Genomic DNA, 14825 nt, shown 5'->3' on the forward strand with positions numbered 1-14825 from the left:
TCTCTTTCATCTCGAATTCTGATCTTAATAGAAGGCAAATATAAACCTTAAAAATCTTGCGGGATCTTCTGCCAATAAAAAACTTTTAAGCTGGAAATATGAAGCATGTTAAAGTCCTACACATGTTATAGAATTTGTAAACCTCACCATTACTATAATGCTACTCCCTAAGCTAGTACTATGGGATTTTACGCATGTCTATCAGATCCACTGGCAAGGTAGCTTCAGCCACTTTCGAATGAAGAGTCACGTGAGTGTATTTCTCACGTGACTCCTAGTTTCTTTCTTCATTGGCTCTATCTATCTGTGAAACGGAAAGCGTTGAGAAAAATATCAAAAAGTGATTTGAAGATATTCTGGAATTTTTGAACAATTAACTTATACATAAAAACGGATGAGTAGAAGGCTTGGACTCAGGTTCAGAGGCTACTACTGCTCTTTCGTTTGTTGTATTCGAAAGTTATTGAAAACCTTAGGCGGCATATTCAGAGAACTAGGGGGATTTCTGAACTTTTTTCCCGTTGTTTCAAGTCGTTAATTTAATCATTACTCATCGTTTTTAGCGGTTTGATTAAATCTTCCCGTTCTTGATTAGAATTTGCTTTCGAAGACGTCCTTAGGAAAGGTGTTTCGCGTTAATTGCAGGTTATTTTCCAGTTTTACAGCTAGGATGACGATTGGTGATAAGTCTAAGTGGACGGCTGCCAACGTTCGTTCCACATTTTTGGACTATTTCAAGTCTAAGGGCCATACTTTTGTTCCATCTTCACCCGTGATTCCATTCGATGATCCAACTTTATTGTTTGCCAATGCTGGTATGAATCAGTATAAGCCAATCTTTTTGGGAACAGTTGACCCATCCAGTGATTTTTACAAGTTGAAGAGAGCTACGAACTCTCAAAAGTGTATCAGAGCCGGTGGTAAGCATAATGATTTGGAAGATGTTGGTAGAGACTCCTACCACCACACTTTCTTTGAAATGTTGGGTAACTGGTCGTTCGGTGACTATTTCAAGAAGGAAGCTATTGAATACTCTTGGGAATTGTTGACCAAAGTCTACGGTATTCCAGGTGATAGATTGTACGTCACTTATTTCGAAGGTGACGAAAAATTGGGTTTGGAACCAGACTTCGAAGCTCGTGATTTGTGGAAATCCGTTGGCGTCAAGGATGATCATATCTTGCCAGGTAATGCCAAGGATAACTTTTGGGAAATGGGTGAACAAGGTCCATGTGGTCCTTGTTCTGAAGTTCATTATGACAGAATTGGTGGTAGAAACGCTGCTCATCTTGTTAATCAAGACGATCCAGATGTGTTGGAAATTTGGAATAACGTTTTTATTCAATTCAACAGAGAACAAGATCGTTCTCTAAGAGCTCTACCGGCTAAACATGTCGATACTGGTATGGGTTTCGAAAGATTGGTGTCCGTTTTGCACGATGTTAGATCTAATTACGACACCGACGTTTTCGAACCTTTGTTCAACCGTATCCAAGAAATCACTGGGGTCAGATCATACACTGGTAAATTTGGTGCTGAGGATACGGATGGTATTGACACCGCTTACAGAGTCTTGGCTGATCATGTTCGTACGTTAACTTTCGCCTTGGCTGATGGTGGTGTTCCTAACAACGAAGGTAGAGGTTACGTTTTGAGAAGAATTTTGAGACGTGGTGCACGTTACGCTAGAAAGTACATGAACTACCCTATAGGAAACTTTTTTTCACAATTGTCTGTCACTTTAATCGAACAAGTTAAGGATATGTTCCCAGAAGTCGCTAGAGACCCATCTTATTTGTTCGAAATTTTGGACGAAGAAGAAGCTTCTTTCGCAAAAACTTTAGACCGTGGTGAAAAATTGTTTGAAAAGTATGCTGAAGATGCTTTGAAGAAAGCAGACAAGACTTTGGATGGTAAACAAGTCTGGAGACTATACGATACTTATGGTTTCCCTGTCGATTTGACTGAATTGATGGCTGAAGAACAGGGCTTAAAGATCGATACAATCGGTTTTGAGAAAGCTAAACAGGAATCATACGAGGCTTCTAAGAAAGGTGGTAAGAAGGGTGCATCTGATTTGATCAGATTAAACGTTCATGAATTGTCTCAACTTAACGGTGATAATGTCGCTAAGACTGATGATTCATCTAAGTATGGGACCGAAAACGTTGAAGCCACTATTTTGAGAATATATGATGGTGAGAAATTCGTTGACTCTATGACCGAAATTGGTAAGCAATATGGTGTTATTCTAGACAAAACTTGTTTTTATGCCGAACAAGGTGGTCAAGAGTTCGATACAGGTAAGTTGGTTATCGATGGTGAAGCAGAATTCAACGTCGACAATGTTCAAGCCTACAACGGTTATGTTTTCCATACCGGTTCTCTTGGTGACGGTAAACTATCTATTGGTGACAGTATAATTGCTTCTTACGAAGAGCTACGTCGTCATCCCCTAAGAAATAATCACACTGGTACACATATCTTGAACTTTGCTCTGAAAGAAGTGTTGGGTAATGATGTCGATCAAAAGGGTTCCTTAGTTGCACCGGAAAAGTTGAGATTCGATTTCTCGCACAAGAGAGCCTTATCTTATGAGGAATTAGTGGAGGTTGAAAAACTCTCCAATGAAAAGATCAGGGACAACTTAACTGTGTATTACAAGGAAGTTGCCTTAGATTTGGCTAAGACTATCTCTTCTGTCCGTGCTGTCTTCGGTGAAACTTACCCGGATCCAGTTCGTGTTGTTTCTATTGGTAAGGCCGTTGAAGAAGTCCTAGAGAACCCAACTAGTGAAGAATGGCAAAAGTACTCCATTGAATTCTGTGGTGGTACCCATGTTGCTAAGACTAGTGACATCAAAGAATTCGTCATTGTTGAAGAAAGTGGTATTGCCAAAGGTATCAGAAGAATTGTTGCGGTTTCTGGACCTGAAGCCTATGAAGTACAAAGAATTGCTACTGAATTTGATGGCGAATTAACTGCAGTTGAAAAACTGCCTTTCTCCCCTTTAAAGGCCCAAAAGCTAAAGGAGCTAGGTGTCAGACTAGGCCAACTAACTATTTCCGTTATCACCAAAACTGACTTGAAGGATAAATTCAACAAAATTGAAAAGGAAGTTAAAGATGAACTGAAATCTAGAGCTAAGAAGGAAATTAAACAAACTCTGGACGACGTCAAACATCACTTTGATGCTAACAAAGAGTCTTCTTTCTACGTCAAGCATATTGACATTCCAACTAATGCTAAGGCCATCACTGAAGCTATCAATCACATTAAAACAAACTCGAAGGACAAGTCTATCTACTTATTCACTTGTAATGAACCAGACGGAAAGGTTGCTCACGGATGCTACATATCTGACGCAGCAATTGCTCAAGGTGTTGATGGTTCTAGTTTAGCCAAAACAGTATCCTCTAGCATCGGTGGTAAAGCTGGTGGTAAGGGAAATGTCTTCCAAGGTATGGGTGACAAACCAAACGGTATTGACTCCGCTGTTGCGGAAGTTGAAGCCTTGCTAAAAGAGAGACTGACTATCTAATTTCACCCGCTTTAATATAAACTCTTTGGCTACGATTGGCTTGAAGTTAATCTCAAGTCTCAAAGTTTTGTAAATATATGCATGAGAACTCTGATTTTCAACTCAACTATATATGATATTACTTGAAAGATATGCTACGCCTTTTGTTATATAGAGAATGAATTATCTGATATTTACACAATCTGTTAGTTAAGGTTGGTGATGCGGCAATAATGCATAAAATATTGGACATGCTTGGCGTATTCTCGTTCTTCTTCTGTGACTTGAATGCGACAAACCAAAAAAAAAAAAAAAAAAAAAAAAAAGAGAGATGCTTCACATTACAAGATTTAGAGTTATGATGGAGATCAACTGTGAAGGAATCAAGATTTTGATAAAGGACGGTTGTGCAACAACGTTTATTCGGGGGTTTCATCCTACTATTAATAAAACTTGCTGTCATAATAGGCAAAATAGAAGAAATCCAATGGTTCGTTTAAAGAGCAGATACATTCTTTTCGAAGTACTATATCCAGATGTAGATGATGAGTACGAAACAGTGCCAGATATAACCAAGAAGGACATTTTAACCACGCATCACAAAGTATCACCAAATACTATCAGTCCGAGAAATATTTTGCAGGAACTACGAAAACAATTACAGGTGAATTTCGGGGACTATGGCTTGGGAAAGGCTACGGCTTTGTTACAGATCAAATACTTTTCGAATAGAACATCAACCGGTATAATACGATGTGGCCATGATGACCATCAGTACGTAATAATGGCACTTGCTTTGATGAACCAGATTGAATCTGTTGGGCCCATCATAATGAATCCAATAAAAGTTAGCGGAACTATTAAAAAAGTTGAGTTATTTGCTATCAGAAGAAGTCACCGTTTGAACCGAATACTTCTGACAGATGATAGGAATGATGAGTTTTCTTCAATCACTGACGATGAAAATAATGACTGATTCGCTGATTTCATTCAATTAGTAGTGCTTGAATATTATTACATACAATTATATCAGTATATCGGTATCGCACAATTAAGAAGTATGAGGCTTCTTACGCACTTGAAGACCGTATTCTCTGGCATGCTCGTTATCTTCCTCATTCTGTTCCGCATTTTTGCCATCATCAGCAGCGGAGAACTCTACCGGTCCAGTTCTTCCTTTCTTATTTGAGAGTCGATCAACAATATCTTCGTTTTCTAAGTTAGAACCAGTAGTTGGCCTGTAAATGTTGTCAATCTGGCTATTATTGAACAATGGATGGTCGAAAATTTGATTTGAAGATGATGCCACAGATGATGCCGCTTTCTTGAACAAGCGGGAATCGTACTGAAGATCTGGGGTCTCGGTGGCTTTTGCAGCATTTAAAACAACTTTATCAGAAACATCTCTTCCTTGTTGGTACGCCAATCGTCTTAACTTTTCTGCTGTGCTCATTTTATTCGACCGTTCCAATTCGCGTTCTGCTCTCCTACGTTGATTACGCTCCATTTCCCTAACATAATGATCTTCATTTTCGTACTGTCGCCTATTTTCCCTATCCTGTCTAGCACGTTCAGCTAAGTGACGTAACCTTTGTTCTTTTTTTAAAGTTTCTTCCTTCTCTAACTCCTTGTACGCCTCTTGCTTAATGTTGATTCTCTGTCTTGCTTCTCTTTCTGCTTCGTCTAGTGCCTCAGATAGCAGAAGGAAATTGTCCTTCTTATCATTATCTGGGCAGTCCGTCTTTATTGATTCAATAGCAACTCTATTATCCAAAGAAATAGCAAATCCGTTAGGATTCTTCCAGTTCGAAATGGCGGATGGAATTCTCCATTTATCAAGCTCTTCCTTTGTAGGTTTAATACTAGGGTCATCCGACTTATGAAGTATAGGCGCCTGAATTTCTTCCGATGGTACAACGACCTTCCTTTTCCTGTGTGTTACCGGTTGTAAAGGATCCTTCTTATGTTCTATTACTTTAACTGAACGTTGAGTACCAGATTTTACAGAGCTTATTGCTTCTCTTTTTACGATGTCCTTGTTCGCAATAGACGATAATTGTAGAGAGCTCTTTTTCGTTAGCAGCGAGTCTAGAAACGCCTTAGTCTTTACATATGTTTGATTAATCTGTGATGTCGATGGGAACGGTGCCTCTAGTGATATATCACGTTGTCTAAGAGGTACAAAGTCAGATATTGAGGCCACTGGTAGATTCTCCGGTCGTAGCTTGTCTAATATTATTGTATCCTTTATGTTTTCCTTAGATTGTCTAGAAAATGCTGAAGACTCGGAGACTTCTGAGTTTTGCGGACTCGGTAGCAATGAGCTGAGTGTCCTGAATGACATGTCAGACCGTTCTAGTGGTGTTATAACAGGTTTGTTCCTATGTTTCAAGCCTTACCTACTTTACTTTATAAATTATGGGAATGTTCAATAGTTAAATATTTTCTCTAAATTTCAAATACATTGTTAAAAGTTGATATTATAATGGAAATAAGTTCACTGCAAATAGAAATTAAAAGATTCTTTCTATTTAAACAGTTTATCCTTGATTTTACCCACTATTTTAGTATCCGCCCCTTGACCTGATGAGTACATGCTGTCAAAACCGAACTTTTTATCAGAACCTTGGTCTCTGGAGATCAAACTTGTGCGAAATGCAAGACCCTCTTGAGTTGTTCTGAATTTTTGAAGTGAGTGCTGTGCAGGTGGAGGTGGATAATGCAACACGGCAGGCTTCTTGTACCATCCGCGTCTTTTAGGCTCAGGGTTTTCATCTTGTGACATAGGCGGAACCCCTATAAATCTCACCTTTTTCACAATACCTTCAACTTCGCTGTCGTTGTTTGAAGACGACTGATTGTCATCGGCAACAGAAACTATGATCTTAGGAGTTTCACTACCTTCTGGAGATAACACTTCCTGAGAGACGATTAGAGTATCATCGTCCAGCTTCAGATCGTGGAATTTCTCATTGATGTCATCTTCGTCTACTTCATTTAGCTTCAATATGTTCACTTTGTTCCTCTGTTTTACGGAATTCTGCCGTGACACAGTTGGAGAAGGTGATTTTGATCTTATAGAATTATTCAGCTTTGTTGGTGTTAGTCTTGGGCCTCTTTTCTCATTTAACGAGAGTAATGCTTTTGAATATGCATTCTGTACAATTCTTTGTGTATTCAGAGAACCTGATTGAAGAGAATTGGATCTCATACCATTCCGAGCAGTGGAAGTATCTTCAAGACTTGATACTGATTGCAATGATGACGATCTGTTTCTTGTTCTGACTGATCTGGTCTTTTTAGCCGATATATTAGACTTCGCATCAGTGAAAGGTATTGGTGATGATGGGGACCTTGATTCTTCTGACCGCGAAACTGAAGATGTCCGGCTCAGTCTTAAAGGCGATAAAATATTTGGAGAAACGTTTAATGAGGAAGAATTTGAAGTTATGGAAGATGAAGATGATGTGTTTTTTTGTGAAAGACTGGAATTCTTTTTTTCCTCCCTTTGTCTTTCTTGTTCCTTTATTTTTTCGTTGTATGCTAGTTCATCTACAGCTAACTTTTCCTCCGCCATCTTTGCCATCTCATCGATGTTCATATCGTCATATTTGCTGGCTTTCATGTTATCTGATATACTTTTCCATTGGGTGCTAAACGAATCAACGAGTTTAGCAGCTTTCCGTAACATCTGCGTAGATTTTAACAACAATCTTTGATATGCTGATGAGATGTTGTTAAACTGAACTTGATAAACAGTATTCTGGTTTCCATATGACTTAAAGGCCTCTATAAGATCTTTTTCAAGTTCCTGTGTGAAGCAAAACGTTTCTAACTCTTCCAATAGCTCAGAATATTCGTGTAGATTCTTTGAATGCAATTTGGTAGTGTTATCATGGAAGTGATGTTTATTTGGAATGTAAATTTGTCTCAATACAGCCCGTATCACATCGATGAGACATTTTGCTCTAAGAGATGCAGCATACATCCTATGCAAAGTAAACTGCCAGTATGGCAATTGGATGAGAACATTATTCGAGAAAACGCCCTTTGTTCGGCTGAATTTCATTATACTAGTGTAATATGATCGTATAGGGGGTATGCACTTATCATTGAGGTTAGACCTGAATTTCTCTAAGATTGGTAAAGCCAAAGCAAAGAAGGCAGAGCTGCTTGTATCGGTTGATCTATTCCTAATATTAACAAGTAAGTCAAGTCCGAATGCTAACTCGTTTGGTGAAAGAAGATCGTTTAGCGCATCTTCGTTGAAGATAGTTGTCCTTCCAGATAGGTCTGTAGGTCTGTTTGAGTTCCTTTCCATGGTCAGTTGCCTAATTCTTGCTTGGTATATCTGAAGTGAATCTTCTGCTACTCGTTGTAACGTGGTAAGTAATTGCGATTGTAATTCTTTGTTGTAGAATTTACTGACGAACAAGACAGAGTCTTCTTCCACCGGTACAAGGTCAACCTCTAGTTTGAGAGAAGTGGTGCTCAATGGCAGATTTGTAGCATTGGCTTTACATGATCTAAATTGTGAGAGTAGTTCGATCCTTTTTTCTATGGCCGCAGATACATTAAATTGAAACCCTGAACCAAGAGCTATCACGATGTTTGACAAGGGGATAAGATTCTCATTACTCTTCATTGACAAATTCCTAAGCAACACTTTACAGACGTGAACCAGTTGCTCGAGTTTCCGTATCGATGATGTATATTGTATGCATTTTATATCTGTAAAATCCAAATACACACTACCCTTTTCCATAGATGAGGAAGCACTAGCTGCCGCCTTCGCCAGCATAATTGGAAAAAAACGTAATTATTGCAGTTCTCGATGGTCCCAAAGTAGATATACCTTCTGATAAGTCAGCGAATGGTGTATATTTGCTTCAATTGCAGCCAAGTCTTGCCGAGTACGATGTCTCTTTTCAGTTGGGCGAATTTTAAGAAACCTTTTTATTTTTTTTTTTGACGTTGCAGAAGATACCAACCAGATGGACAGAGATGTATCAAGAATTCGCAAATAGGTAATCATAAAACTCATGATATTTGTATCACAAGTAAAGTTATTGCTTTAATCTATAAAAATGTTTAAAAAATAGAGATAACTTGCTTGCGATCAGGAAATTATCTATTTACAGGATGTGGCTATACGGATTTTTCACTTCTTGTCGTCATCTACTAACCATTTCCAGATCATGTCTCTCTTTGATCCATCTTTGTACAATACTTCACGTCCAGACCATAACACCCTTGCACTCGTTAACCACCTATCCCAGAATGTAGGTATTTCTTTGTCTAGAGCTAACTTAGCATTTGCCAAATGCTTTTTATTGTTAGCACCGGTATGATTATTCAATAGTGTCAATTTTGTGACTGACCTTAGAGCTCTCATATTTGTGATAGTTACAACTGCTGCAGCTGCTACTGACAGTCCAACTACACTGGCAAATCCCCAGTTTGAATCTTCGATGAAGTTTTTCAAATTCATCCCATAAAATGCCGGAACAAGTGTGGCCACCGTAAAACCTAACGTATAAACAGTAACTTTCAATTCGAATAGCAACAATGAGTTCCGGTTGGCATCTAGAATAATATTGACAATTTCCTCGGTAGATTTGATATCTTGAATGAGAGATTCGGATTGTTGCACATATTCGTCACACTGTTTGTAATATGTCTCTAAGAGCATTTCAAGGTCCGAATGGTCGTCAGCATCTGGATGCTTCTTCTCGCTGAGGTACATTCCGGCCAAATCCTCATCTGACTCTAGAAGTTCGTCTAAAAGGTCACGTAGTAAGACACTCTTCTGGGCAAAAGCAGTCAAAGTTTTGGATTTGATCAAAAGATCTCTAAGCTTGTCTCGGTCAATCTGATTCTCCAAATCGTTCAATATCATCCCACAAACAGAATGATGATACTTGTATTCCGTTTCCAAACAGGTCATCACGTTTATGAGTATTGATTCGAGGGCTCTATGTTCATAATTTTCCTGGTATGAGACAGATTTCCCTTGGTAATTGATATTCCTTTGAGATAGTTTTGATTCCAAGTCATACATTAACACACCAAGTTTTATGGCGGCGTCAGGATTTGTAGTATCAAACACGAAAACTTTATCTTTCTGTATCATTGCTTTTATATGTAACACATTCACCAAAATGCACTTAGGTTTGATGACAAACGAAGGTATTACATCTATTGTACTCGAGTCAATCTTCCTCAAATCTCTTGGATATAACCCATATTTCTGTAAGAACTCCCATTTCGGGAATTTATGAGATACAGCAGTCACGTCACCTTTCTCGTTGAAAATGGTACATGATACGTAAGATTCATGAGGCGTCACAGGTTTCACCAAGAAAGGATGCTGTGTTGAAGCGATTGGTTTGATGAGTTTTGTCGTCGAGTTCCATCGAAGTTGTGATCGGACGGCTTTAGAAGAGTGTCGAAGTTGGATTTGAAGCCCTTTTCCAAAACGGAAATACATAAGAGATAGTTATGTCAGCTTGATATTCTATGCTAAAGCTCCCAGTTGAACCTCAGTTTTCAAGCGGTATTCTTAGATCTATGCTGAACTTTTTTGTTTCAACAGATACTTGTGTGCAATGAAAGTGTTTGCACAATTTTGTCAATATATAGAAATTAGCGAACGTACATTGCAAATAGAAATCAAAGGGCCACAAGTGAACTGCAACACGGAAAGACAGCCATATATCCAATATACCTAGTCTTCCAGCACCGTGTGAGTTCTCCTAATATTAAATCGAAATTATCCATCTTTTAATTGCATTATTTATCTATTATGTCGTCTGTTATATAAGAAGTGAGTCCGATGAATCACGATAGCCTTATTTTAAATCAGAGGAACATCGTAATAAGGTCAATCTTGCTTCTTTATTGAAACTTATGTGATCAATCGAAGAACTTTCTGGTCTTAGATGGGCCGAACAATTCTAGTCTGATAGCAGGTAACGATTCTTCACTTAACAACTTCAATCTTTCTTCCAAAGTGTTATCGACTTCAATTCTCCCGTTTCCGTTGGAAACAATGACACCACCAGCAATGTCTTTGTTCAAATAGGAGCTGGAAAGCTCGATCTTAATGGGCTTGCCAGTTTTTTCCTCGTATTCCTTAGCCACATCATCTACTAAAGATTCGATGATTTCCACGTCCGTTTCTCTAACCTTGATGATAGCACTTGGTTCAAGCAATTTCAACAAGGATTCCAGGACTAAAGAATGCAAAACTGGCTTGTATTCCTCCTTCTTAGAAGAAATCTGCTTTAATTCAGCCTTGGTCTTCTCGAAGATGCTATCCAACACTTCTTCTCTTGTTCCCAACACTTTCAATCTCATCTTATTGGCGATAGTGGACTTCACAATCTGTTGTTTCAAAGCAGCCTTCTTCATTCTAGAAGCAATGTTATTGTCAATGGCACTGGTCTCGTTGCGTACAAGACCAGTTTTCTCAATTTCATACTCCTGTTGAGCTTTCAATTCAATTTCTCTGGCCTTTTCCTCAGCTTCCTTCTTGATGAAAGCTTGCATCTTTTGCAATTCATCGTTCACCTGATTAGGTGATAGCGCAGTAATCGTGGACATTGTTGGTTATATATGTATCTTGATCACCTAGACTAACTCACAGAGTTGTTATCACTGGGGACTACACCTTCAATGACCTGACGGACTTGTTTCTATCCACTTGATAACAGTAGAAACGTTCTTATGTTCCTCGTATTATAATTGAACTTATCTTGGTAGAAAATAGCCTAAAGGGGTGATCGACTATATTACCCGGATGGTTAGGTATCACGTGGTAAGTTATTCTGACCCACATCCATAAATAGGTTACTGTCGAGGGGCAGATACTGCCAATTGGTATCATGTCTTACATGGATGGCTTTCGTCTCTGATACGCATAATGGTCTGCAGTTTGGATTAGCCTGTGTGTCTCTTTTACCGGTCTTATGCTTGATATTACCGATATATGTGACGATTTCTGAATATTTACAGGCTATTTGAGAACAAAAACAGTAAACAACAACGCTGAATTACAAGATGTGCTGGACCGAACAAGAGGAATAAGAGACCATTTATAGGGATTAAACCCTAAATATCATCGAACTTTAAAGGTACGAAGCTATTTCTCAGATTCATAACTTCCAATTGAGTCAAGGTTTGGCGCCTTTGAATTGTCAAGAAAGGCATTATAATAAAGGATGAGATATTCAATTCGTTTATTGCAGAAAGGTGCTGGAAGCATAAGGAGGGTACGATACTTCCATAGATCTGCTATAGTAAAGGTGGAGGAAGTTGAAAAACCACGTATCAATCCGGTAGGCATTCAGTACTTGTCGAATAGTCTACACGAACAAATTTTCCCGAGCAAAGACAAGTATAACAAGTTCTTTACTGAAGAGGAGAAACAAGAGCTCATCAATCTGTCGAAGACATTCTTGAGGAACCATGATCTATTGGGGAAGCCAACGAATATCTCCGATCCAATTAGTTTCGAATTACCGAAGTTACAAGGTCGCATATTGGACGAGCATTTCCAAAAATTGGGGCATTTTGCATCGGAGCCATACAAGAGTATGTGTGACAATAAATTCAAAAATATTGTACCGAGGCCAAAGAAGTGGTTGCGGGAGAGAGGGTGGTACAGATATGAACCAGGTAAGGAACCAGAAAAAGTGCCTTATCCACTTGAAGATACTTTAGTATTTGATGTGGAAGTATTGTACAAGATTTCACATTTTCCAACGTTAGCAGTGGCATTATCAGATAAGGCATGGTACCTGTGGTGCTCGCCCTTTATGTGTGATGGTGAAGGTAGTGACAATTTCAAACATTTAATTCCAATGAATACTTTGGAAAGGCCAAAACTTATTGTAGGCCATAACGTTGGTTACGATAGATCAAAAGTACTTGAAGAGTACAATTTCACTCCTTCAAAGGCATATTTTATAGATACCATGTCATTACACGTTGCATCCTCCGGGATGTGTTCAAGACAGCGACCTACTTACATGAAAAAGCTCAAAAGAGATGAAGAAGTTGCACAACTCAATGCAGAGAATGATGATTTGCCTCCTATAGCAGATGTTGATGAGGATAGTCCATGGATAAATAAATCATCAGCTAATTCCTTGAAGGATGTCGCAAGATTCCATTGTAATATTAAGATGTCCAAAGAGGCTCGTGAATCGTTCGCAACTTTAGACAAATTTGAGATTATAAATAATTTCGATTCCATGGTAGAGTACTGTGCATTTGATGTAGAAGCCACTAGCAAAGTTTTCGATGAAGTTTTCCCGAAGTTCTTGCAGAAATGCCCTCATCCAGTTTCATTTGGGGCGCTTAGGTTCTTATCGACGTCTATCTTGCCAACAAGAGTTGGCAAGTGGGAAAAATATCTGAATTCTTCAGAGACATTGTTTCAGGATAATAAAGCCAAGATCGAAGACAAGATTGTCAAAATCGTTGAGGATACTCTACAGCTTAAAAACCAAACCGAACTAATTAAAAATGATCCATGGCTTAAACAATTGGACTGGACGGCGGTACCAGTAAAATATACCAAATCAGGTGAAATCCGTAAGAACCAGAAACTACCGGGGTATCCAGAATGGTATCGATCGTTATTTCCGAGTAAATCGACAACCAGGCCTCAGATTACAATAAGGACAAGGCAAGTTCCGTTATTTTTCAAGTTAACTTGGGAAGACTGTCCTGTAGTATATACAAACTCACAAGGCTGGTGTTTCCGATGTGACAATTCCCGGGTGGAAGAAATTTTGGCTAAAAACTACGTTAAAGCAGTGGAAGTTGATGATTACCATGAGGAAGATACGACTCTTTTCAAGATCCCCCATCCAAATGGACCGGAATTCAATTGTAGTACATTATTATCGAAACCTTTCATGCATTACTTTGAAAAAGGTGTTCTAAAATCCCAATCTAAACTTGCTCATGATGCTTTACAGATAAATGCATCAGGTGCTTACTGGATGTCTGCGAGAGAGAGAATCATGTCTCAACACGTAGTCTCCGTTAATGATTTTAAGTCTGAATTCAACGCAAAGACTCCTTTTGATAAAGACCTTGATGTTGGAATAATTTTGCCAAAACTTGTACCCATGGGGACGGTCACTAGAAGATCTGTTGAGAACACATGGTTAACTGCATCAAATGCCAAAAAAAATAGAATTGGCTCAGAGTTGAAATGTAACGTCGAGGCTCCTCCTGGATATACCTTCGTCGGGGCAGATGTTGATAGTGAAGAACTATGGATTGCTTCTTTGGTTGGTGATTCTATTTTTGATATACATGGTGCCACTGCGATTGGATGGATGTGTCTTGAAGGGACCAAGTCACTAGGCACAGATTTGCATTCTAAAACAGCTCACATTTTGGGATGCTCACGTGACGAAGCTAAGATCTTCAACTATGGTAGGATATATGGCGCTGGAGTTAAATTTGCTGCACAATTATTGAAGAAATTTAACCCAATGCTTTCAGAGGATGAAGCTAAGAAAACTGCTGAAAGGCTTTATGAGAACACTAAAGGTAAAAAACAACGCTCAACCATTTTCAAAACATTTTGGTACGGTGGATCGGAATCCATCTTATTTAACAAACTAGAAAGTATTGCCGAACAAGATGAACCTAAAACACCAGTTCTTGGAGCTGGGATCACTTATTCTTTAATGAAGAAAAACTTGGGGAAGGACACCTTCTTACCTTCCAGAATCAATTGGGTTATTCAATCATCTGGTGTTGATTATTTGCATATATTATGTTGCTCCATGAACTATTTGATAGAAAAGTATTCGATTGATGCAAGATTGATGATCTCAATTCATGATGAAATTAGATACATAGTATCTGAAAAGGACAAGTACAGAATAACTTTAGCTTTACAAATATCGAATTTGTGGACACGTTCATATTTCAGTGAGCAAATGTGTATCAACGATTTGCCCCAGAATTGTGCATTCTTTTCTGCTGTTGATGTTGATAGAGTTATGAGAAAAGAGGTTGACATGGACTGTATCACACCATCGAACCCAAATGCTATACCACACGGTGAATCACTTGGAATTCTTGATATCCTTAAAATCACCAATGGATACTTAGGCGAACCGACGGATGCTGTGGATGTTTCTCAATTTCCGTATAGGCATCGTGAGTCCGTTTTCAGACAATATAACAAAAGGTACTCGAAAGATTTCTTAAGGTACTCTCTAGCTATGCAAATTCAAGATACGAAGTGGAAGATTGACGAAATTGAAAAATCTTA

At 38.7% G+C, this 14825-nt stretch overlaps 6 protein-coding genes across 6 annotated transcripts, besides 1 other annotated feature; 2 read left to right on the top strand and 4 right to left on the bottom strand.

Moving 5' to 3' along the window:
- Nucleotides 1-670: 670 nt before the first annotated feature.
- ALA1 (alanine--tRNA ligase) lies at nucleotides 671-3541 on the top strand (the record flags this gene model as incomplete). The annotated part of the gene is made up of 1 exon (XM_455190.1): nucleotides 671-3541. One exon carries the CDS (start codon nucleotides 671-673, stop codon nucleotides 3539-3541), a length of 2871 nt encoding a protein of 956 aa, XP_455190.1.
- A 310-nt stretch (nucleotides 3542-3851) lies between these two features.
- POP5 (RNA-binding protein POP5) lies at nucleotides 3852-4496 on the top strand (the record flags this gene model as incomplete). Its single annotated transcript, XM_455191.1, has 1 exon — nucleotides 3852-4496. One exon carries the CDS (start codon nucleotides 3852-3854, stop codon nucleotides 4494-4496), a length of 645 nt encoding a protein of 214 aa, XP_455191.1.
- A 75-nt stretch (nucleotides 4497-4571) lies between these two features.
- PRP45 (mRNA splicing protein PRP45) lies at nucleotides 4572-5864 on the bottom strand (the record flags this gene model as incomplete). Its single annotated transcript, XM_455192.1, has 1 exon — nucleotides 4572-5864. One exon carries the CDS (start codon nucleotides 5862-5864, stop codon nucleotides 4572-4574), a length of 1293 nt encoding a protein of 430 aa, XP_455192.1.
- A 183-nt stretch (nucleotides 5865-6047) lies between these two features.
- GIP4 (protein phosphatase regulator GIP4) lies at nucleotides 6048-8321 on the bottom strand (the record flags this gene model as incomplete). The annotated part of the gene is made up of 1 exon (XM_455193.1): nucleotides 6048-8321. The coding sequence occupies one exon, from the start codon at nucleotides 8319-8321 to the stop codon at nucleotides 6048-6050; it is 2274 nt and encodes a 757-aa protein (XP_455193.1).
- Nucleotides 8322-8681: 360 nt separating this feature from the next.
- Nucleotides 8682-10010, bottom strand: MRS2 (Mrs2p; the record flags this gene model as incomplete). The annotated part of the gene is made up of 1 exon (XM_455194.1): nucleotides 8682-10010. The coding sequence occupies one exon, from the start codon at nucleotides 10008-10010 to the stop codon at nucleotides 8682-8684; it is 1329 nt and encodes a 442-aa protein (XP_455194.1).
- A 425-nt stretch (nucleotides 10011-10435) lies between these two features.
- On the bottom strand, nucleotides 10436-11125 carry VMA4 (H(+)-transporting V1 sector ATPase subunit E; the record flags this gene model as incomplete). The annotated part of the gene is made up of 1 exon (XM_455195.1): nucleotides 10436-11125. The coding sequence occupies one exon, from the start codon at nucleotides 11123-11125 to the stop codon at nucleotides 10436-10438; it is 690 nt and encodes a 229-aa protein (XP_455195.1).
- A 1529-nt stretch (nucleotides 11126-12654) lies between these two features.
- Nucleotides 12655-14663: a mobile genetic element (DNA transposon of KLLA part of the newly discovered ROVER DNA transposon family of the Kluyveromyces: degenerate copy).
- Between the last annotated feature and the right edge of the window lie 162 nt (nucleotides 14664-14825).

This window comes from Kluyveromyces lactis (genome assembly GCF_000002515.2).
Source record: "Kluyveromyces lactis strain NRRL Y-1140 chromosome F complete sequence".
NCBI lineage: Eukaryota > Fungi > Ascomycota > Saccharomycetes > Saccharomycetales > Saccharomycetaceae > Kluyveromyces > Kluyveromyces lactis.